This window comes from Plectropomus leopardus, chromosome 7 (assembly GCF_008729295.1).
Source record: "Plectropomus leopardus isolate mb chromosome 7, YSFRI_Pleo_2.0, whole genome shotgun sequence".
Taxonomy (NCBI): Eukaryota; Metazoa; Chordata; class Actinopteri; order Perciformes; family Serranidae; genus Plectropomus; species Plectropomus leopardus.
Genome location: NC_056469.1, coordinates 31,111,954 through 31,136,633, shown reverse-complemented (window position 1 = coordinate 31,136,633; position 24,680 = coordinate 31,111,954). Strand labels below are relative to the sequence as shown.

Sequence of the window (24,680 nt, the reverse complement as noted above, 5' to 3'; positions counted from 1 at the left end):
GGTGTTATTGCATCATATAACTCTTCAAAAGTTTTGAATACACACCTCTGTGAGATCGTTAACCATCACCTCATCTCTTATACGTGGCCGCTCATGTATAAGGGGCTTTCCTTTCCATTATAAATCTCATAACACGCCTGCGTCCCCTTTGATTGGAAATAATGACGACTAGTGCGGTGGCTGCTATAAAAATAAATTGCAATTGTGTTTTATGGACATTTCAAAAGCGATTCAGTTTTAGGCAAATCTGTAATGGAAACGTGTAAGACAAGTTTGCAGAGTTTATGACTGACAATCCCGAAACTTATTCTGAGGAGTTTCTGTCCCTTAAAATTTGTTTTCAATAAGACAATCTCAAGTGTAAATTGGAGTCGATCCACTGAAAATCAAAAGAGATTTGGTCTCGGATATTTACATGAGCAAGTTTTTAAAGAGGTGATGATTAATCAGGAAAAGTGTCGAAAGCAACTCAGTCATCAGAAAATCATTTTCTGTTTCACTCTGGATTTCCATTTGCTGAAAAAGCCAAAATGCTTCAAATCCCCTTAAGACAAAGAGAGACCAGATATTCAGTGTTTGGCATTTTAGAAACACAGTGTTGACACCCTTTAATACACCACTGAAGAGAAGGTTTATACACAAAGTGAGTATTATTTCCAGTGTCAGATTTTTCAAAAAGCAAATTTTCCACTTCTACCTCCGGAGCTGTGCCAGAGAGTGTGAAGGGCCAGATTTGGAGAAACAATCAACATCAATTTCAGCTATGACAGACGGCACCGAGCACCGATACAATCAGTCCCGACCGCAGACAGAGTTCAGTCTGAGTTATGAAATCTTTTGATGTGTCAAAACTTTTTACACTTTATATGTGAAAACTTTGACACACCTTGTTTACAGGCCAAAATGTCAAAACACTCTCGAAACATTTTGTCCCCACTTTATTCTCTCCTTTGGCTGCAGGTAGTCACATCCTGCACGGTAAAAGAAAAATGGATTTTGTTGCCAGGGAAACGGTCGAAAGGTCGGCAAACAGTTGAATTCAGTTTAAAAGACTTTGATATCTTCAAATGAACAGAGATGGACGACTGTATTATTGCTTTTTATTTACAGTTATAGGCTGCTGCAGAGTCTGAGGAGCTCATCTGTTCGTCCAAAGACTCGTCTATCCATCAGCTTCAAAATTCATCAAACAAAGCCTGTGTTCGCTTGCACATTAATATTCCACTGTTATTAGGAATATGACAATATTTGATACAGGTCGTGCAAAAAACATACTTTTGATTGTCTGAATCGGGACTTTTTCTGAATGTGGGATTTTCCAATTAAGACATGAAGAATAAACTGATGTTTAGGTTTTAACTTTGGACATGATATACGGCACATTCTGAATATGTGTCTCGATTCGGGTTTTTATTTTGCAACACACAGCTTCTTGCATGTCTACGATCAGCTTTGTGAATTTTCACGGATGCATTGTACACAAATATTTTTTTAAGTGGTAAATGACGTGAGAGCATATTAATCAGAGTACACAGTACAACACAGAGTACACAGAGTAATCAGTGCACTGCTGGTTGTCAACTGAAATATAAGTGGAATATTAATTTTTATTGGACATGTAAACAGCTTATAAAGGACAAAGACCAGATTGTTTTTGCGCAACAAAAAACCTAGTATTCCAGTTTTTTTTCAACGTGGACCCTGTTTTCTCATGTTTCTGTGCCAAATATGGGCCGGCATAGCTAACCTGTTTATTTTGTGATAAAAGCACCAAATTTGGTACAAATGTAGCTCAGTCTATATATAAGAAATCTGGATTTACATATTTGCATTCTGATGGGAGCATGAGAGCAAAGTGAGTGACCCAAGCTGATTTCAGATTTCAAAATAAAATGTCTTTACCGCAATATTTGGTGCAGTATTTCATCCACAACATTCCTCTGTGCAATTACTCAAATGTGCAATACTTCTCCAACCCTTTAACACAGGTTTTATTTAACATGTGAAAAATATTGTATTTACTCTCATAGTTATTCTTACTTATGTATCGCTTATTATGTATATAAACTTACAGAGTTTTATACGTTACATTGTAGCATAAGGCACAGTTTTATATTTTACAACCAATACAGCACATTATACATATTATAATTGAAATATTTGCATACAAGTGATAATTGTTTATTAATGTATTACTTTATATTTGTATGTTTACACACTTTTACATAGTCAGCAGATTATACATAGTTTTGTTTTTAAATATTTACATAATGGTGGTAATTTATTATTATTGTATCTGAATTTTATATACTTGTGCTGGTACTTATTTCTTGTGATAATTCTTTATGCTCGGCATCAGAGGGATGGTAACAAACCACATTTCCCCCCTGGGAATCAATAAAATGTTTCTGATTCTGATAACGACATGGAAGAGGAAATAAATATATATTTTATATGGCAGAGCAGCTCATCAAACCTTCTATGTACTTGGAAAAACTCCAGAGATACTTTCTGTCCTCGTCAATTAAAGGGCTCATTCAAAGGCAGAGGACAGATGTCCAACAACTTCTCCATGACAGTTCAATTATAGCGGGGGAGGCCTTTGCTACTGTGCACCACAGCACGAACCACGGTCTTTCACTGAGCAGAAATTAAATTTCCAGGATCTGTTTGAGTGGTTGCAGAGCCGGTCAGCCTTATTGACAGTGGGAAGGATCAGGGGGTTAGAGTCTCCCGCTGGAAAGATTGTAATCGAAAGCTGTGGTCAGTTTGAATTTTTCTTAATCAAAGGGTTGTGATTTAACTCGCTGCGCAAAGTAGCTGGGCAGCTCTTCCAGCAGAGCGACACAGTGACTCATCGGGTCCAACATTTGTTTTAAGCTTTTTGTGGCAACACGCAGCTCCGCTGTGATGAAAGCAGAACGCCATCAGGCTCGTGCACAAAGTTTCCTTGTGCATCTCTGTGGTTAGCGGCGGTTTTCAGCATGAAAAAGGGCACATTATGAGAGAGCAGAGCACGGCACAACTTATGAAAGTCTGCAAATGTCATTTAACACATGTACATATGATTTTTCTGATTATCATCGTTTAGATGTGTAATAAAGTAATCTTCCCATACAATCATCCCACTCTTTTTCATAATGCAATAAGATCTAACTGCAAAGTTGAGGCTCCATCTGCCTTAAAGGATCAGTTAATCCAGTTATTCCTTATGATTTCCTCTGTGGTATTTACCATGCAGACAGTTTTGGTTTGGAGGTTCAGAGTCATTTATTGAGTGTCTGTTTTGTGGATTTTGATCATATCAGCAACTTCATCAGCAGATGGAGTTCGCCCAGTTGTTAGAATTGAATTCCATATTTTCGGCTTCATATTTCCGACTTTGAGCACTTTCCATCTGCTGATGAAGATGTGATATGATCGCCGGCTCCACAAGTTTCAGTTTTGTGTTTCCACATGAAAATTTCAGAGTTGAATTATCTTCATGGTTTTCACAGACTTAAAAAAATGTTACACAAGCATCTCTTCTTTAGAAACAGTTTCCCTGTTAAGGCCGTTACACTTTGGGGCGTGAAAAACAACCCGAAAATGTAAAAAGCTCGTCTACGAATCTTTAACATCAAAACTATTCATATATGCAGTGATGCACAACAGTTGTTCAGTGAAAGATTATGATGCCAAAAGATTCACCGGCAGCAATTCAAATTTGCATCAACTGCTGCAATCCTACTGACACAAAGCAGCATCTGTTCGTGATTTCACAAGGCGGGTTTCCATTACAGAATTGCACAAAACTTCAGTGATATTTTAAAATGTCGATATGCCACTTTTCTCGCAATGTTATGTGACTTCTCTGCTTGTGATAACATTCCAGGAAGCATGACGATGGATGTTCAAAACATAACCAGGTCTATTTCTATTGCAGCCGCGGCACTAACCGGCATTATTTCCAATCAAAGACGGCACAGGCGTGTTATGCAAGCGATAAGGGAAAGACAAGCCCCTTATATGGGAGCAGCCATGTATGAGGGATTTATGGGAGGTGATAGTCCACAATTTCACAGAGGAATTGTGGATTAAAAATGTAAAGATGATCTGCTGAACTTTGAAGAGTTACGTGATGCAATAACACCTCCTGTAGCTCCTGCTGCATCATGAGGGGACAAGTTCCTTCTGACAAGTGACCTATAAATGTGAAAAAAGTTTACATCGCAGTTTTGCGAAACATGGCGTTTTTTGGATTCATCTGATACACCACCTCATGAAAACTTGGAAACTTTTTTTGGCGCTAAATGGAAGTTTTTTTGAAATTGATGTGTTTCCATCAGGCGTTTTTTATATTCACAATTTCAATTTGTGCGATTTGAGGGTTAATGGAAACCTGCAGTGGGACACTAGGAAGGCTCTTCATTCCTGTGCACGTGCTTCTTTAAGTCCAAACAGTCCAGGAGAAGTGGCAGTGACAGAGTAAATTGCTGGTTGCTGTTTACTTTGTTTATTTTAAATTGTTTTACTTGTGTTTTAGTGGATTGAACCGAAATGTATAGTTTTATCTTTTTTAGTGCTGCAGCTGGTGTTGGCATCCAATCACGGGAGCAGCTGTGCCAGTTTTGGTGAACATCATTTCAGCTTTGCTGTAGCTCTGGTAGTATGAGTGTTTTCTGTTACGGGCCAAAAATAAAGTGGTTTAGAACTCGAAAAGTTGGTTCCCAGCTGGAGCGAAAATTAAATTGCAGGTTTTCCTTGACCTCAAGTGCAAACCGTTACAACATCAGTGAGCTGTTTTATTCTGCAGGTTGAAAGAGAGTCTTAATGGAGTAGTTTTCTATGACTTCTTATTATTAAAAGTTGGTCTGTGCTTCTTTTTGGATAAAAATAAACATCTATTATAACCACAAAGTCAACAGTAATAACAGATCAATCTGCCATCTTGCCGCTAAACTGTTTATTTCTGTTGTACATTGTTGATGATACATTCTTGATTACAATGGTTTGGCTCAAAACTGGTGTAAATGGGGGCTGGTTCACTACAAGGCACCAAACTTCCAAGAAACCTGAACGGACTTGGTTCGCAAACCAGAGGCTAATTTGGTGGAAAGGGGTATGACTGTTGGCTGGAGTTAAGCTTAGTCATGAGTCACAGTAGTTGTTATATGGCCAAAGCTACTGTAAGCTCTGTGTTTCCTTTTTGCAAAACACTCTGTGTGAATTTGATTTCCCTAAACAGTTATGCAGTGGCTTTTGTTGAGGTTGACAAAGAGCAATAAATTTTGCATCTTGGTTCAGGCCACAGAGCTTTCATGTGGTTTTATAATCCTCATAAGTATAAGCGCAAAGTGGTTGGTTGATGCCTTTGATTGCGGTGCAGAAGCTCACAAAAATCAACCTCATTCGGAAAAAAATTACTTCCCTTGTTTGCCTCAAAATGCTCCCGTCCTGTGTGAAAGTACTCATGAGAAAACATTTCAAAAAATACATTCACATGCAAATTAATCCTTGGAAATGTGAGCAATTTGGCTTCATTTCTTTTAAAACATGGGAAGAAGGCAATGAAAGAAGAAATGACCCCAAAAAAGCATGAAATTGGGAGGAAAAAAAAGTAAAAGAAAATTACCTGAAATAAGTTCTTAAAAACAAAGAAAGAAAATATTTTTTTTTTAAAAAAGGAAATGACCTAGAAATGTGCTTAAAATTAATAATGATTTTGTAATATAATTATATGTGTTATTATGTTATTATGATATCATAAATTTAGTTTACCTCCTTTTTTTAATCATTTTCTACAAATTTCTTGCAATTTGAGGAATATTTCTCACCAAGTTGCTTTTTGCCTTTTTTCCCCATATTTTTGAAAGAATTTGCACAACTTTTCTTAGGTTTCAAAGGTTTAAATACTTGGGAAATATGTCTGAAAACAGCACATGAATAGTGATGTTAATCAGTGAAAAAAAAATGCCCCCTGTGTGTTATGTTATTTTCTCTGGATAATATACAGACGTCAATACGACCAGTTCACAGGGACCAATTTCAGCTGAAGAAAATAGTCCCCCTGAGAACTTTTGACCGCATTCTTGTGTTGTGCAGATTAGCAAGAATAACAAATATCTTATTTGAAAGCAACGTCCCTTCTTCTTCTTCTTTAGAAAACAATTTCAGGGCTGTAACAACAAAATCCCATTCTCCATCACACTGTGGTGATGGCAAGAAAAACTAAAAAACCTGGGCAAACCTCCAGAATAGATGCCACTAGAGATAAGTCAGACCATGTTTAGTAATTTTTAGTGAACTGACCCTTTAATACACAGCACTGTGTGTCTGTTCATGAGGGGCATCATCAAGGCTGCCCCGAGGAGAGGGAGACCATGAGTTTGACCGGTTATTGATCCCTGAATCTCCTCACGACTCCTCTCTCCGTCTCCTGCCTGCTGCCTGCGGTGCTGCGTGGGCGGCGCTGGATGAAGAGGCCGTTAATGAGGTTGTAAAGATTATAATTGACAGGAGCAGGAGGTCAGTTCTGCACTGAGATTTGAGTCTCGGCCAAACATGTGATCAGACTGGTTGAGAGTTCAGAGGACCGGTGGACTTTGAGGATGTGGAGTGTGTGGAGTGTGTGAAGTGTGTGAAGTGTGTGAAGTGTCAGTGTGGAACACAGCCAAGAGCTGAGAGAGGAGGCAGATGGTGGAAACACTCGAGAAACTCGGGACATGGAGCGGACAACAGAGCTCATCCGAGAAAGGGAAGCAGAGCTAAAACTAAATGTTATTTTAACGATCAATTTATTGACAAACACGTCAACTTCAAACTTCAGCTTAACCCTTTGAAACCTGAGAAGATTGGTTTGATTTTTTTCCAAACATTTGCAGAAGGCAACAAGCAGCTTAACAAGATGTGGACAAAATATGAGGAAAAAATGTACAAAAAGTTACAAGATTATCTGAAAATATGAAAAAAAAAAAGGAAAAAACAAAAACAAGAATATGATAAAAAAAAAAAAAAGTGCTAAAATAGATTTTTTCCTGTAACAAAATTTTAATTGTACAATTAATATAATTATAAATTTTGTTTTTTGGACATTTTTTTCTATTTTTTTTCAATAATTTTATAATAATTCTCCTGTTGTTTTTTAAAATCTAATCTATTATCATTTACTAATTTTTTGCATTTTGTTGGACATTTTTTGTCGAGTTGCTCATGTTTTTTTTCCCGCTTGTCATTTTACTTTAAACCAATTTGCTCAGTTTTCAAAGGGTCATGGCAAACATGGCATGTCAAGTAACCGTTTTGGGAGTGGCAGGATTAGGATTTCTCAAACTTGATCCATTCTTGGGACTAAAAATTTGGATATTTCGGCCTGTGCTGCGATGACTTAAATCACACTGATTTAAAAGTCCCCTTCTTTGTGGAGGCACAATACTGAATTGTTGGAGTATTTAATTAATTAATCATTTAATTGTTTGGTCTTAAAAATGTCATAAACTAGTGAAAATCCTGATCATGATTTCAAATTGTTTTCAAATACCTTTTTTGTTTTGTGCAACTGAGCATCCAAAACCCGAAATATACTTAATTTACGATCATATGATTTTGAAAATCTGACATCTGTTAAGTTTAAGCTAATTGATTTGAGCCAAGCTGAGTGCCGTCTACTTCCACTATATTCTAAAGATTAAATTTTGGGGTAAACTGTCCCTTTAAAATGCTAAACTAAGACTGTTAAACATAGCTGAAGTCATGCACTGCGCTGATACATCCTCACAGAGCAGCCAGCATGGCTGCTGCTTGATAAATGACTGTGAATTAAAACAGTTGATTATCTTTCTATTGATCATTGCAGTTTGGTGATAAATCCCAACAACGACTTAAGAAACTTAAATCGGCCCTACTTCTCTATGGTGCAGACTTTCAATGAATAAAATGAAATTCTGTTTTAATAAAAGCAAAAACTTCTATTATATCATTTCTACACTCTGACGTGATACCAGCGACATATTTAGTGCAAAAAAGGCGCACAAGAGACCTCTTTATTGAATTTATTAAGTTGTATTCAGACACTCAAAACTGATCAGCCCATCACTAGTAATGCTGTTTTACATCATTAAAATTCATTGAGCTGTAAGAGACCACCAGTAAGGTTAATGATGCTACCTGCTTAATGCCGGAGGTTAGCAAGTCCAATACAGTCCGTCATATAAAATCGAAGGGCAGTCATTAATTAAAACATGATCAACACTGTGCAATGCAATAAAAGTTCCTTTCAAACATGACCATGGACCATTTCTGAGAAAAAGTAACAAGACACCAGAGAGAGGGATTTTGTTAATAACACTACATATACCTAAAAAGACCACCACTGCTTAACATTTGACCAGTTTGTGACGAGGTGTAGGATGAAAATTAAAAATAAAAATAAAGCAGACCTATATTGAACTGTACAATTGTTCGGAATCTCTAAATAATTTCCTGGTCAGCTGACGAGCTCGGCAAGCTGTGCTAAAGGAGGAAGAAGACGACATTGCGATATTGCACCCTATAACAACGTTAGAGTATACATTTTTTTTCCACAGACTTGTGACAATGGGTCCAATTTTCTGTGTGCGTGCTGAGTCTAAAAACACCCCCCCACCTTTGATTGAGATCAATTGATGCAGGTTGACTACTGGCCCTGACAGAAACGGATCAAAAAAGACAAGCAGAACTAGTCGTATGTTCAAGTCTTTGCAACTCACAAAGCAAAATGTTCAAAGTCAAGTTTTTCTGTTGATTTTCTGTGTCAAAAGTGTCAAAATTTAACTTCCTTAATGGAGCATTTTTTGTTCCACAATCTTCTAAATTCTGGAGGACCAAATCTGCCATAATGAAAAATAAATGAATAAATACATGACTCAATAAATAAGTGAATAATTAAAAATAACAAAGAAATAAGTTTAGAAAGAAAAGTGTCAACTGTCTTGTAAATATTCAGGTTTATTTTGAAAATAAAAATACAGAGAAATAAAATACAAAAAAACTAAATAAAATTATTTAGTACAAATTATTCTTTTTTTGTTTTTATTTATTTTCATATTTAATTTCCTAATTCATTATTTCTCACTTTATTCATTTCTGTATTTATTAATTTTCTGATTTATTTACTACCCTATTTTTTTATTTCATTGTATTTCCTTAATTCGCTGAGGGATCGCCTTACGCGCTGAATCAGTAGTGGCATACCGTCAGCCACTTTTCGATCTGACACTGCTCAACAACATCAGCAAAAAGTCATAAAAGCCAAAAGTGAGCAAAAAAAGTGGCTCACAGTCGGTCACGAGACAAGTACAATCAATCTGTAAACTCTCATTTTAATTAACCAATGGCTGTTGAGACATGAAGACACGCCCCTTAATTGACACATGGTCAATGAAATACAGGAATAATTAAAAGAAAAAAAAGAGAAATAAATAAATATTTCTGTGCATATTTATTTATTTATTTTCAAAATAAGCCTGCATATTTATTTGATAATTGAGATTTTTTTGTCCTGAATATACCTTTATTATTCCAATTTATTTATATACTGAGTCACTGATTTATTTTTTATCGTGGCAGATTTGGTCCTCCATACTTGACAAGCTCGTATTGCTCTACAGATGGTCGCACATAAGGTGGGTTTTCTTTACAGTACTCTCACTTTTTCTATGTGTGTTCCAACTTTTTAAAAAACTGGACCGTACCAAATTTATTTTCCGCACTTTCCACTCTTGGATGCAGACGTCCTCTTGTGTAACAGATGTGAGGGAGGGAGGGATTCTTGGTTTGCACAACAGTCCTTTCCTGGCACCGTGTCAACGCATCGATGCCTCACAGACACACAGACAGTCCGAGCAGCCAGGCGTCTCGAGATGGGAACAATTTGGTTTTCTTCTGATTGTGAGCTTAACAACCCGCACACAAAGAGCACTACAGGCAACACCACTCGCATCCCTGTGAAGTGACAAATGAGGCTACACCTTCTCATCCGCAGATCACACTCGGAGATTCACGCACGACACAATCACACGTTCACAGGTTTCCTCGCTCGCTCGTCTTTCTAAATCGGGGGGTTAGTCTTCCAACTAATAAGAGATAAAAATGTGTTTTTTTTAGGCGTTGTAGTGATACATGCATCCATTATACTGATATACACTTCTTAAAAAAAGTTAAAAAAAAAAAAAAAAAGAACATCAACAAAATAAAAGGTATTAGAAATGCAGCTATACAGAGTCTTTTAGCTATTCCAGGAGGGGGGGGGGGGGTGAGGTTGACGGTCTGGTCTGACGTCAGGAAGCCGAGGAGCCCGATGTCCAGATGTTCAGTTGGGAAGGAGGAGAGGAGGGAGGATGTGTGTGGGAGGGATGAAGAGGAAGAGCTGTGTTAGTTACTGCAGCAGGGACGGCTGGTGGACTGAGGCGTCTCCGTCAGGTCCACTCCCTGGTTTCCCCTGCTGCTGCCTCCGGATGCTTGGGGCTCGTTCTTGGGTAACTTCTTTGCTGCAATGACAAAGCAACAACATGAAATCACCGTAGATCATCAGATAACCCCACCCATGAAGACAATAAAATGAATCGTGATGAGAACACTTCACCAGCAAAATGACTATTTATAAATCCTGCTTTACATAACGCCTGTTACTTTGAATTTCAAGAAATAAGCTTTTTTCTGGAACGCCTCCACGGTGAACGGAGAATCCGAAAAATGCAGACACTCTTCATGAAGACATAGATGACAACAAAGCATTTAACATAAGACTGGATAAGTTAAATCATACTGTGTTTAACTTCAGGTCGTGAGAAATGATTCCTACTTTTTTGGATAATGTGTTCACTGGAAGGCTTGCGAGCAAAGACAAAAGTTTTCTTCACAAAATAAAACTGACACACGGTGAGTACTTGATATACAAATGGTCATTTTGTGGGAGAAGTATTCCTTTAAGAGTAGCTCTGCATTAAATCCTCTTGTTTTTGAGTTAGTAAAATACACATATTACACCACTTTTAAATGACCCTGGTCCCAGTCTGCAGTGTGCAGCAAAGATCATTTTAATATTTTCAGAGAAAATCTTTTATTTATGTCCTCTGGATTTGAATGTGCAGGATATGAGATTTATAAAGGACAAAAAATGCCAAAATATGTTTTCCACAAATCACCAAAAGTTTTTAAAGTGAAAAAAACAAGAAGCAAAAAACAGCAAAATGTTTTCTTCAAAAACTGCAAAAAAAAGGGACTATCTATCGTTCAATAGGCGTTATGTGTTTTTAATCACATTGATATTATGTGATGCCGCCAAAATCAACAAGCTGACCATAATGATGTTGTCATTAGTCCCGCCCCCACAGGATGGTGAGAGAGCTGTCAGTCAAGCACAGTCTGAGCTTGAGAGGAAGTGCAATCAGGCAACAGGAGTGAGAACACCTGTGTGGGTGTGGAGGCAACTCTGCTGCACAAACCAGCTCCTGCAGCAGCAAGAAATCTGTGTTGTTGCTTTATAGTAGAAAACATTGTGTTCGTCAAATGCAAATGAAGCTGCAGCTTTCAGATGCTGCATTCTTCAAAGGCCACAGTGTCCTTTAGACCAGCTGAAGCCCGACGTCTCTTCCCGACATGAAACCAGGGACGAGGTCTGACCAAATGCAACTGCAACAACCACCAGGACGTTTCCAAAAAAGGGTGGTAAGTACCAGTTTACTTAGGAGACAATTCTGGGCTGTGCAGAGTTTTTACAGTTTAAGGCGAGATTTAATACTTTTAAAGGCTTTTTTACTGCCACTCGAAATAAACTTTAAGACTGATTTTACAATAATCAAAACTGAAGAAAAGGAAACTGTGAAACATCAGTTACATAATGTTGCCCTAATGTTTATTGTTACATACAATATGACATGAGTGGAAATTTGGTGAATTTGTATATTTTAAAAAAATATTTTAAAAAATAAAAATATTTGCATTTTTAAGACTTCTGAAAAACTGATTTAAGACATTTTGATATCAATTAAGGCCTGATGTTTAGATTATCGAAGTAAATGGCTTTTAAGAGTTTTTAAGGATCCACAGGAACTCTGGCTGTGAATTTAAAGGAGCTATATCCGTCATTCAAAGCTTTAATACAGCAGCAAACTATTATGTGCTATGAGATGATACAGTGAAGTATTGACATCATTTTAGGGAAGGTAGATTTAAGACTTTTTTAATGTCACAAAGGATTAAATTTCAGACAGTTTTTACAGTAACTAAAATTGGGAAAAGGAAAAAAAAAAGACCCATAAAATAATACTTGCCAGTTCTGAGCATTTTTACAACTTTTGAAATACTGAATAAAGACATTTTAATACAAATTAAGGCCTTATTTTTATATTAATGAATTAAATGCCTCTTGTTGTTGACAGTCCGGCTGTGCACACATGCATGTCGCTGTGAGTGTATCCCACTGCCAAGCTCATCGCCGCCACTCTGCACTGTGCTCATACGCCAACTGCCCAGTTTCCCCCCAAGGTAACACTGTTAGCTCTGTCAGCACTGTTGTTGTTGTTTGCACTGTTTATTGTGTTAGCACCATTAGCTGCAAGCTGCCAGCTCAGTCACCTTCATGTTGAGAACTGTGTGCAGACAATCCTGCCCCAAATTCTGAATTATTATTTGCTCTGAACAGGTCCTTTAATTTCAACGCACGACAACTGCTGTACAATGTATCCGCTCAACCTTTTAGCTTGATTTCTTCTAAAAACACAGTGAGAAGGCAATTAGCAACTAAAAAAGAAATGACCCAAAAATTTGCAAAAAATGAGTAAGAAAAAAAAAAAAGTACAAGAGAATTATCAGAAAATTGGCAACAACAACTAAAACACAAAAACAAACAAGTACACGATCTAAAAAAAAAAAGACCAAAAAAGTAAAAATAATCATGTAACATACATTTAAATGTATAATCACAATAATTAAAAATATATTTTTCTGGACATTTTTCCCTTGCTTAATAAAAATATTTTTTAAAACTGGCCTTTTTCTTGCAATTTGTAGTGTAATTCTTGCCAAGTTGCTCATTGCCTTTCACCCCCATGTTTTCAAAAGAATTCAGAGGTTTATATACTTGTGAAAGGCATCTGAACGCAGCACAAGAAAAGTGTTGTCAAACCAGGTTTCAAAGAGTTAATAGTAAATCTTGTTTATCCAAATAGCTTCCATTTGTTTGCAAAGCCGTGAAATTAACTACAACTGAAGGCTGTGAAAAAAACACCCACTGCGTTTTTCGTATCCTCACTGGTCCAGCTTTCAGTGACAGTTATCACCTGAATGCAAATACATGCACACATGATACTTTCAGCCTGATGCAGCACCGTCTGTTTACAGCTGGTCAGACGGCTGCTGTATCAGGGCCCTAAATTTAGTTTATATGAGAATTATTAAAATCTACAGAAATACGTATGATATGTGTATATATTTATACAGTATATGTGTACAAGCAGTACACATATACTGTATGTGTATACATACATACATACCCCTTAGTCCTTAGGGACTGTTTGGCATATTTTATTCACTTTTCATTCTTCACTCTTTGATTTGGCTGTGTTCATGCATATGGCAGAAATTTTGGCAAGATTGTGTATTTTTGTTCAAATTTTGAATTTCCAGCTCAGCTCCTACAATAAGTTTAAAATACACAGTGAAAACAAAATTGTTGTGCAAAAAAAAAGCACCATTGAAATCCAATCATACCACAATTTTGACCCCATGTCAATCAAAGCATGAAAACATGCATATTATTATTTTTGGGTGTCATTCTGGGCTTTTGCCTTGGAATTTGTCATTTTTACCAGTTTCCACCTAATTGGCATACGAAGAAAATAAATACTATTTCCACAAGATGCACTGTCACAAACAATAATGCTGCAATTCACTGACATATCTCAAGCTGCGATAATCAAAATAATCTACTTGGCATGAAGTATACAGGAGTACATCTTTTTTTAAAAAAACATAGTAGCATCATGACAAAACCCTGGCATCTAAAGTGTTGAAGTTCTGAAAGTTAATGAATATTTAATATTTATGATTACGACTGATGTTGGTTAAAAAAATAACTCTTTTAATGTATAATATTTCCTAAAGCTCGATTTTGAAAAGCACATTTTGTGCGCAGAGTGTGTGTGTGTAATATTAAAGCTAAGGGTTAACATTATATGAGCCGAGGCGGGGAGTGAAGGGTGAGACAAAAGGTTAACTTTCCCTCTGGAGTTTCAATACTTGCAAAATATGTAAGACATGGATAAGATGCAGCTTTGCATACATGATTTATTATTGTATTTTGCACAGATATTAAATAAAAAACAAAAATAATATCTGAAACAAGATGGAATAGTTTAAGATATGAGACACTTACCAATGGCCATGAATATCTCATTGACGTTCATAGAGGTCTTTGCTGATGTTTCCATAAAAAGCAAGCTGTTATCATCTGCGTATGACTGTGCGTCCTGTGAAAGTGAAACATCAGGGAATCATTCATTCAAGTGTCGCCAGTTTGTACGGACACAGACTAAATGTGGACAAAGCACAGCGGGTATGTCCCAAACAGGGGCCGATCGGACAGAGCTTATGTATTTTCTTCTGACATGTTTCATCAATAATCATCAGTCTGTGAATGTTTTATGGTAGCTTCCACAGACTTTGACACAATTTACAGTTTATCTGTAACGATTTTTCTGTTTACAAATTAATTGATGTGGATTTAAAGGACACAAACCTGGAAGTCCAGTGCTCTCTTGTTTGCGAGATCAGCCTTGTTCCCAGCCAGAGCTATTACAATATTTGGACTGGCTTGTCTCTGAAGCTCTTTAACCCAGTTCTTCGCCCGTACAAATGACTCCTGGCAAACAAACAAGGGAGGGGACGGGGGGGTGACTCAGTTAGTGAAAAATAACAATCAGATCCATGTGATGTGAAGACGAGGACAGCAGGGGCCTTCCTGTGACGTCTGGCTATGCTTTTAGCTCATTTTTTTATCAAGGCCTCTAACAGACGCATTAAAAAGATGCTTTTGATGAAATATGAACAAAGTCAGTGAAGTGAAAGCAGCATTTTTTGCTGTATGGGCGGCAGGGTTATGCTACACTAGCATGCAGGAGTTATGCAGAGAACATAGAAAGAATATTAATATCGTGGGCTTACAAGCCTTTTCTTTGAGCTCTGAGGAGAAAGAAGTTTTTGTTTTAGACCTTGAGTCTCATTCATGAAACACAAGCACAACCAGTTTGTGTGTCAAGTGCTCACAGAAGGAAATTTACGTGTACTCTGACATTCAGTAATACTTCAGAAGGTCCTTTATGTTCGTATTTACTACAAAATCTACATCCGCCGCTGACCACGCTCGTTTTAATAAGACATGCAGTAAAGTATTGCTTTTCATTATGAGGAAATTTCGATTTTGATTCATATTTCACTGTTATTAAACCTGCACAAATTTGTTTTATTTCTTCCAAAAACATGGGGAAAAGAGCTATGAGCAACTTGGCCAAAAAAAGTCCCACAAACTGCCAGAAATTAATAACCTGAAAAAGAGTTATGTTTTTAAATTGGGGGAAAAGGGGAAAAATGTTCAGAAAACTATCATCAGAACTATTCATATTAGTGAAAGCAGCATTGTTTGCTGTATGGCCGGCAGGGTTATGGTACACTAATATATATATATATATATTTCAATTTTCAGCACTTTTTTACAGGCCAAATTTCTTGGGTTTTTTTTTATGACCACTGTCACTGATGGAATATTCATAGCTGACAGTAATGTCGACATTAAACTCTCCTCGTCCTATTTTTTGTAACTCTTTCAAGCACAATTTACAAGCAGAATCAGCTGCTGCCTCAATAGCAGCTTTTATTCAGTGTAATCAGCACACTCACTGTTCAGTGTATAGACTAAGTGGATATGGGTACAGATGCATATCTGGGTGCAGATCTGTAAACAGCCCCACCGCCTCTCCTGTTCAGGAGCAGGACACACAGACTCTGTGGTGGTTTTGCAGGTCTTTGTAGTTGTTCTGCATCTTTGAGTGTTTTTTTGTAGTTGTCTGGCTCTCTGCAGTAATTCTGTGTCTGTGTGACTGACTTTTGTGTCTCTTTTGATCAGCTTTGTGTTGCTTTGCAGTTATTCGGTGTCTCTTTTTGGGCGTGTTGAGTCTCTTCTGGTCAGTGCGAGTTAATTTGAGTGTCATTTTGCAGGTGAAAGTCAGGTGGTGTCCTGGACCTGTTGAATAATGTGCGGCTGTTGTTGGATGTTGTCCTTGTTATCAAAAGTCCAACAGCTTTTGCTGTATATGTACATATTTCTGAGTGCAGTCACGTGTGACCTTTTGGCATCACGCTACTGATGTACATATTAGTTCTACATGTATTGCCAATCATCTCAGAACTCATCAGCTGTTGGTCTGATGACATTAAAGCACCCTTACTTATTTTTTTTTAGCACTGGGGAGTGACTTGGCACTATGGTTGGCATTAGGGGAGGGACATTCAACTTTAAATAGCCGTGTTTTGCATTTATTTTACTGGCAATTTGAAAAGAAAACATGCCTTCCATATGTTCTTCCATATGGCTTTGTTTTTCTTTAACAACTTTTAGGGATTTTTAAAGAAAAAATTTTTGGCCTATTTTTTTGCATTTTGATTTTTGAGGAAAAGATTTTGGCTTTTGGCTTGTTTTTTTAAAGCATTTGGTGATTTTTGAATAAAACATTTTGGCAGATTTTGACCTCATAAATCACCAAAATTGACACTATTTATCACTGCCAGAAACTGTAAAAAAAACCTAAAATTATTGTTGGATTTTTGCATTTCCGACAGTCAGGACAAATAATGTGATATTAGACAGGATTGTGAAACAGAATTCCATGACTTTGACAAAATTTTCAGGGTACATTTACTTTTAAAAAATGTTTCCAGACCTTGTAATTGTTATTTGCAAATTTCATGACCTTTCCAGGTATTTCATGACAGTCCAAACCCTGTAAATTGCAGATAGCCGATGGCTTCTGAGACTGCATTTTGGCCAATGCGTTCTGCTCCTCCACACCGACTGCTTACCTGCAGCTCAAATGTGATTGGTCAATACAACTCAAACTACAAATGGAAACCAGAGCGCTTACGATATTGAGATCTTGTCCTGTTGCTTACAGATAGATACAGATGCATATATATGCATCACATATATGCATGTCTACAAGACAGCGTATTGTTTAGTGACTACTCTCTTAATTTGTTAATATATGTAAATACGTTTTTTGGCTTGGCCTCTACTGTCTCCTCATCATCCTAACAACACAGTTCCAGCTCTGGTTAGTGACAGCAGCGTTGGTAACAGCAACAACACGGCAGCAGAGCTGGCACCTGACTCACCTCATTTGTGATATCATACACCACAATGGCTGCCTGGGCACCTCTGTAGTACATGGGAGCCAGACTGTGGTAGCGCTCCTGACCAGCTGTGTCCCAGATTTCAAACTTGACTGTTGTGTCGTCCAAACATACCGTCTGAGTCAGGAAGGCAGCTGCAGGGGCACAAAGCAGAGGAACCGGTGACAAATGGGCACGGAGCTACTGAGTTGCACAAAACTGTGTTTCTGTGAAGGTAATAATTTAAGAGCGATGCTGGAGGCACACACGGGAGGATTATCTGCTTGACTTAGTCCACATTTTGAAAACGGGGCCCGAGTGATATCAAACATGTTTTATACTGATAATCCAAAATCTGGATGCGTGCTGAAGCATCAACTGAGGTGGGATTCACTCAAACACGTTTTAACTTTTATTTGCTCTCCGCAGATTAACTGACAGAAAAGTGGCCTGTTCACATTCAGTCAGTTACACACATTCAAACCTGCACGCTTCAGTACAACTTCACTTTTGCCCCTCTGGCATTCGTAGCAGTGACCTTTTTGAGTTTGGAGCAGAAATAGGCGGAGCTCTTTTTTGCTCGATTAAACTAGGGCTGGACTTTTAGGGTATTTGTTAATTCGGTAGGTATTCGCTTTTCAATTCAGATATTCGGATGTTCTTTTTTCTTTTTTTTTTTGCAGGGGTAGAACGCCATTTCAATGTTTGATACTGTTGCTGAGCATGTTTCACACACACAATGACGGGACTGATCGTTTTATTAACGGGGTGACGGGGTATTGGGGTGTCGGCACGGTGTCTGTCCACACCCTCGATTATTCGCTGTTGATTAATGGCAAAGCTTCGGCTGAGCCATTGGCTGTTATCAGCTGATGACGATAGTTTGTAAAACATCCTATCGATTAATCCACAAACCAATAAATCAGTTGACCTCTAAACTGTAAGCAGTAAGTTTACTAAAGGGAAATTATATATTATCTATATATTATATATAGATAATAACTGACTGTTAACCTGCTGGGCAGCAGCTGGACATACCAGGAACTAGATGTGGATTTCACCTAATTGACCCTTTTTAAGTGCCGCTCCTTTTTACTTTGTGCTCTAATAACAGTTTGGCAAGATTCCTATCTGTCAGATCGTTGAATCAACTTTCCCCTTTCCTGATAAACTTAGTTACATGTGCCAGGTGCTACGTTTCTCTATACTGACAAGAATTTGTAGAAAGTTAGAAGATGTGGCTGTGAAACTTGTTAAAGTGACACTTCACACATCAGATAGGTGTCAAAATCTTCACGGACACATTACTTTTATAGTCACATCTACAGGTTACGTAAGTGAAATTGCTAAGGAGTTAGCCTAATGTCTGATCACCAGCGTCAGCCTGATTTGCTTCCTCATTTTTGTGATAACATTTAAGAGATTTGGAAACTTATCGTTAGCCAGATCAAGCCTGACGTTCTTTGGTTTATATCATCTCTCCTACCTGCTGCCCCAAAGTAACTTTTGGTGCTATTTATTTACAAACACATGACATCCAGCATCCCATCGTGAATATCTCCTTTCATCACATACTTTAAGTCCTCGCTGTTGGCTTTTTAAATGCAGAAACGATCCGATAAACACGGCAGCACCCCTGCTCAACGACCAGCATCTCAATGTTTCCGTTTGTTAAGTCTGTCTGACCTGACAACAGTAACGAAGAGGCCGGGACTTTGAATCAACTTATTATTCCTACAGTTCTCTGTTTCTATTGGTCATCTTCAAACAGTCAATTTTCCATCTCCTTTTTAGTTTCCCTTTTATTAATTTAATCCAGTATTGTTTGCCACCATGTTTTTTTTGGGGGGGTGGGGCGTTAAACCACCTTTGTACCTATTTCCTCTGCTCTTAGTAACTTTTTCTGTCCTCTGATACCACAAAAGCTGATTTTATTGTTACACTTTATAATCTGTTTAGTGACCAGGAACTATGACTCCTGTAATAGTCGTTTGTGTGTAGCCTTTTAAGGATGATCTAGATATTCAACGCACATTCCACCGTGTGACTCATCGTTTCAAGTCTTCCCATGAAAAGTATTAAAGTATGTCGGTGATATCACTCCTTGCATACAATTTAGCGGTCCTGTTTACCGAAAATAAGCTACAACATGGTCTTTACAGAGATGCTTACCTCCGATTGTGCTCTCTTGGAATTCGTGAAACTGTCCCTTGACGAAACGAAGTACGAGACTTGATTTCCCCACAGCCGACTCTCCTAAAAGCACAAGTTTGAACTGGCAGATCTTGTTGCCTGCGTTTGGCCCATTGGGTCGTGTAGCTCCGGCTCTACTTGCCATGTCACACTGCCCGGTCTCTTCCTCTGGAGGCTGACGTACTGTGAGAAACTGCAGAAAATATCTGAGAAGGAGAGCGAGAAGAAGGCAAAGTGTCTCTGTCACAAAAAAAATCTAAATGGCTCAAAAATCAGTGTCAGGGGATAGTTTAGGCTTACGCTGATAAACAGGTTTTCTGCATTTGATTAGAAATTTAAGCGTATAGTTTGACCTTTTTACTGTATGCAATTGTAAATTGTGGGGGTGGGTGGAAAAAAAATCGATAAAGCATAGTATTGCAATATTTTTGTATTGTTACAGAGTATTGATATATATCTATTTTTAACTATATAAATTATTTATTATTACAAAAATATTTTAAAAAACGTTGGTCACCTACTAGAATAATAAAACAAATCTCTTTTTTGCCCAAGAGATACAATTTGCTGCCATTAAAATGGTTCAATCGAGATGCACAGACTGAAAACTTTCTTATTAGCTGTAGTTTTTGATCGTATACAGCGATTGGTACATAGTTTTTCAAGATTTAAGGCTAAATAAGACAAGCATTTCCTCTGTAGTGAAATCAGCCTCAGACATTGAAACCAGCACAGAGAGCATTAAGACTTTACAGATTATTGACCCGACCGATTATCTGGGCTGATATTTGGCATTTTGCTGATTATCTGTATCAGCGTTTTATTTTAATGATGATTTAAAAAGGTGCAAAGAAAGTGTCAGCATGGGAGGCACTTTTACTTTGTAAAACATCAGAGAGCTGTTTTTATTAATTCTTTATTCAGATTTTCAAGTTTATTAAAAAAAAAGTCACTGGGAACTTTCTGTATATGTTTTGATTAAACATTTGCTAAAGGAATTCAAACAAAGTTTAGTGTTGGACTTGTTATGTTCCAAATTCTAGATATTGACAGAAAGATTTTAAATTTTATTGAAATTGCAAATCAGATCCATATATTGGTTATTGGTCTCATTAACAACTAATAATCTATATCGACCATGAAAAAATTCTAGTGCACGACCCCTAAACTAAAGACCATTTGTGGTATAATACAGAAATGTATCATAGCACACCTTATGTAACACTTGCTGATGAAATAGGACTGATGAAATCTGTACTGTTTATTACATGCTTTTAGAAGTCGTGGACACACACACAAAAAAATACAAAGTTTTTTAAAATCTTTTTTGTTTATGCACATATTTGTTTGTAGAACTGGTGAAATACTCATAAATGTCAATGTCATAGTTTATACTTTTGCTCTTACAATATATGTCTTTTAAAACTCTCCTAGAGACCAAAATGTAATAGATAATAGAAAGTGAACTACAGTAAATTTCCTTCCATGGAAATTGTATTGAGTCAACATGAGTTTCACATTACCAGCTGCACTTTGTTTCCTCTCCAAACAATAGTTGGTTGCTTGCCATAACTAACTGAGCAAATAAGTGTAACAGGTATGGCAAAAACACGCTGGGCTTTGGCTGATTAAATAATGGGTCCACCTGAAGGTAACCCAAAATTAAGGCATCTGATCTTCTTTCCAAAGTTTCTCACCTGTACCAAATTGACTGCAACTTCTAAGAAATGCCAAAAAGTTAACCAACTGGTGTGACAGCAACAACAAACCTTGGGCAACTCCTGCTTGTAGCTTTAAAGTTATGTGAGTCAGACTGTCATAACGGGGATTAGTATCACACGGGTCTGGGCACATGTGTGGGAAAATATTTTAGGGTTAAGTTACAGACTGTTTTCTATCTGCCGGTGTGTAGATTTACGCTGAATAACAACATCAGCCTTACTCACCAGAAAACAACAGATTCTCTCTGTAACTTAGACATTTCTCATTCCCCCCAACCACGAAAACACACAGCATCAGTCCAAATATAATTACTGTCAACTTCGTCGAAATCGCGTTACGACACAGTTAACCACAAATAACCTGTTATGTTGTTGTTGACTGGCTCGTATTAGCACACGGCTAACATTAGCAACATAGCTACCTAGTGAGTTCAAAATGTCTAACCTAAACACAATCCCTGCTTGTAAAACAAATAAAAGGCGTTAGCCTGCGTAACAGTAGTTTAAACCCAAATACAAGCCGAAATCACACACCTCAGATCTGTCATTTAACTCTAGATAACGTTTGCCAAAACACAGATGATGCAGTTTTGGGTGTGTACAGCTAATGACAGCTAGCTAACATTAGCTGCATGACGTTAATTTGGTGAGCTGTCTCACCAATCGGTGGACTAAAACGAGTCGCGTATGTTTGTTTTATTATCGTAGGTTAAGATAGGCGATCTAAAAACACGCCGACTGATCCGGATTCACCGGCCGTTTAACGTTAACGCTAACTAGCTTGGCCCTTCCAGTGTCGGCTAGCTAACGTTAGCTAGCCACATAATAGACACCAAGCGAACGTTGTCGGGAGGAGCCCTTAGCTAGCATGCTAATATTAGCCACTCACCTACCAAAAAGAGGAAGCTAGTTAATGTGAGCGGTGTCTCCAGGACAGTCTTTGTGGCACTTCAGTGTCTCTTCACAGTGTCTCGATTACCCAGACAGCAACAGTAAGGTTAGATTTCATAAGGCTCCGCGATGTCCCTCTCCCACTTCTTTCAACTTCCCCTTTCGCATTGTACGAAGGATGATGACAGATCGTATGACTGGAATTGACAATCCCCCTACGTAATGCTGCGACGGACCAATCACATGTTAGGGTTTATTCCAAATTTACTGGTATGTGGCTTTCCCAAAAAAAAACACTACAAGACACAGCAAGTGACTTTCCTCATGATAACAGGCCCCAAACAAGAATTACTTTTCCCCAGGGAAAAAAAAAAAAAAAAAAAAACCCCTACAATTTTTTTTTTTTGTTTTTTTTTTTTAAACATCCCGTAAGAGACTGTTTGTTATTTATCAGCTGGAAGGGTGTTGTGTAGTTTTAGGTCCACATTGAGGGATTTTTTTTAAGTCATAATATCATGAGAAAAGTCGTGATATTTTGAGAAAAAAAAATAGTGCGATGGACCAATCACATGTTAGGGTTTATTCCAAATTTACTGGTATGTGGCTTTCCCAAAAAAAAAACTACAAGACACAGCAAGTGACTTACTATTAAGACTTTCATCAGGATAACAGGCCAAAACAGGAATTAATATTACACAGGTAAAAAAAAATAAATCACTTACAATGTGTTTTTTTTTTTTTAAACATCCTGTAAGGGACTGTTTGTTATTTATCAGCTGGAAGGGTGTGGTGTAGTTTTAGGTCCACATTGAGGGATTTTTTTTTTTTTAAAGTCATAATATCATGAGAAAAGTCGTGATATTTTGAGAAAAAAAGTAGTGCGACGGACCAATCACATGTTAGGGTTTATTCCAAATATACTGGTATGTGGCTTTCCCAAAAAAAAAACAAACTACAAGACACAGCAAGTGACTTACTATTAAGACTTTCACCAGGATAACAGGCCCAAAACAGGAATTAATATTACTCAGGTAAAAAAAAAAAAAAATCACTTACGATGTTTTGTTTTTTTTTAAACCTCCTGTAAGGGACTGTTTGTTATTTATCAGTTAGAAGGGTGTGGTGTAGTTTTAGGTCCACATTGAGGGATTTTTTTGTGTCATAATATCATGTGAAAAGTCGTGATATTTTGAGAAAAAAGTAGTAATATTATGAGAATAAACTCGTAATTTTGGAAGAATAAAGTAGTTTACAAGAAAAAAGTCATAATTTTATGAGAACAAAGTCGTAATATTACCAGAATAGAGTCATGATTTTATGAGAAAAAAGTCGTAATTTTATGAGAATAAAGTCATAATATTACGAGAATAGAGTCATGATTTTGCAAGAAAAACAATACAGTCGTGCACACAGTCAATTTAGGTTGTCCGGGAGAACCCTGTCTATACCAAAACCAGAAATTATAAGAAACAAAATTATTGTCTCATTTTCAAATTCTGATGTAGGTTCCTGTCTTAAAAATCATTTAATATATGTCTCCCTTATAATTTTACCAAACAAAAATCATGTGCACTAACCAAATCCTGTGGAAAACATTAAATTCTGCCTTCCTGTGTGCGTGACAATGTGAAAAACAAAGGCTTTTTTTCTCAATTCCTGGATTTTTTTCCCCAGATTTTTACTTTAAACATCAAAGTGCAGGTTTTTAAATTCTAGCAATGTCTGCTGTACCGATATACTGACATGGCCACTGTTGTGTACAGTTTAAACCTTTGCCAATATGGACACACATTAGCTTTAATGACATCATGAGCACCACAGAGGACAGTATTACTGGCATAGTAAACAAGAGAGACGCAAAAAAAAGATTAGAAGACTATTTTTAAAAAGCAAAGGAAAAATGTCCAGTGAACTATATTCATAATTCTATATTTAAAATTATTTTTTAAGCATTATATTTAGCTAATTTCTCACTTTGTATTTTTTGTTGTTGTTGTTTTACTTTCTCTTTTTCTGATTTTTTTCTAGTTTATTATTTTAAAAATGTATTATTATTTATTTTTTTGGCAAATTTCCAGGTAATTTGTTTGTACTTTTGTACAGATTTCTTGCTACCTTCATTTCTTATTCTGTTGCTCATTACCTTCTTCCCATGTTTTTGAAAACAAAACAAAAAAAACAAACAAAAAAAAACACCAACAACAATTTGCCAGGTTTCAAATGGTTAAATAAAGAATTTAATTATATTTTCCATTTTAGCTGAGCAGCAAGGAATCAAAAGTCCATCCCATATAGACACCTGTCCCAAATATAAGCCTGTTGAGTTCAATGACTTAAGCAAGTTTTTCGGCATTTAAAAAAAAAAAAAAATTAAAAAGGTTATATAAAATGTGGAGGAATGGTCACACATTTTTTATCAGTCATTCAGGAAAGCTGAAGGAAAAATATTTGTAGCTTTCTGCTAAAAAGTCCCAC

The 24,680-nt window shown here is 37.1% G+C and overlaps 1 protein-coding gene across 2 annotated transcripts; it reads right to left on the bottom strand.

Moving 5' to 3' along the window:
* Positions 1 to 9,335: 9,335 nt before the first annotated feature.
* Positions 9,336 to 22,387, bottom strand: rab5ab (RAB5A, member RAS oncogene family, b). Of its 2 annotated transcripts, none has more exons than XM_042490132.1 (6): positions 22,204 to 22,387; positions 19,573 to 19,799; positions 17,404 to 17,555; positions 14,756 to 14,878; positions 14,393 to 14,486; positions 9,336 to 10,505 (listed from the first exon to the last, which is right to left on the bottom strand). In XM_042490132.1, exons 2-6 carry the CDS (start codon positions 19,736 to 19,738, stop codon positions 10,390 to 10,392), a joined length of 651 nt encoding a protein of 216 aa, XP_042346066.1. In that variant the 5' UTR covers positions 19,739 to 19,799; positions 22,204 to 22,387; the 3' UTR covers positions 9,336 to 10,389. The 2 variants fall into 2 exon arrangements, with proteins under 2 accessions (XP_042346066.1, XP_042346065.1); XM_042490131.1 differs by having other exon boundaries at positions 22,208 to 22,387.
* Between the last annotated feature and the right edge of the window lie 2,293 nt (positions 22,388 to 24,680).

Excerpts from the sequence above, each read along its gene's own strand:
- rab5ab (XM_042490132.1), bottom strand. The coding sequence starts at position 19,738 with ATGGCAAGTAGAGCCGGAGCTACACGACCCAATGGGCCAAACGCAGGC. Across the intron at positions 14,879-17,403 it reads TGTATGATATCACAAATGAG|GAGTCATTTGTACGGGCGAA; the intron begins GTGAGTCAGGTG and ends TTTGTTTGCCAG. Across the intron at positions 14,487-14,755 it reads AGAGAGCACTGGACTTCCAG|GACGCACAGTCATACGCAGA; the intron begins GTTTGTGTCCTT and ends TCACTTTCACAG.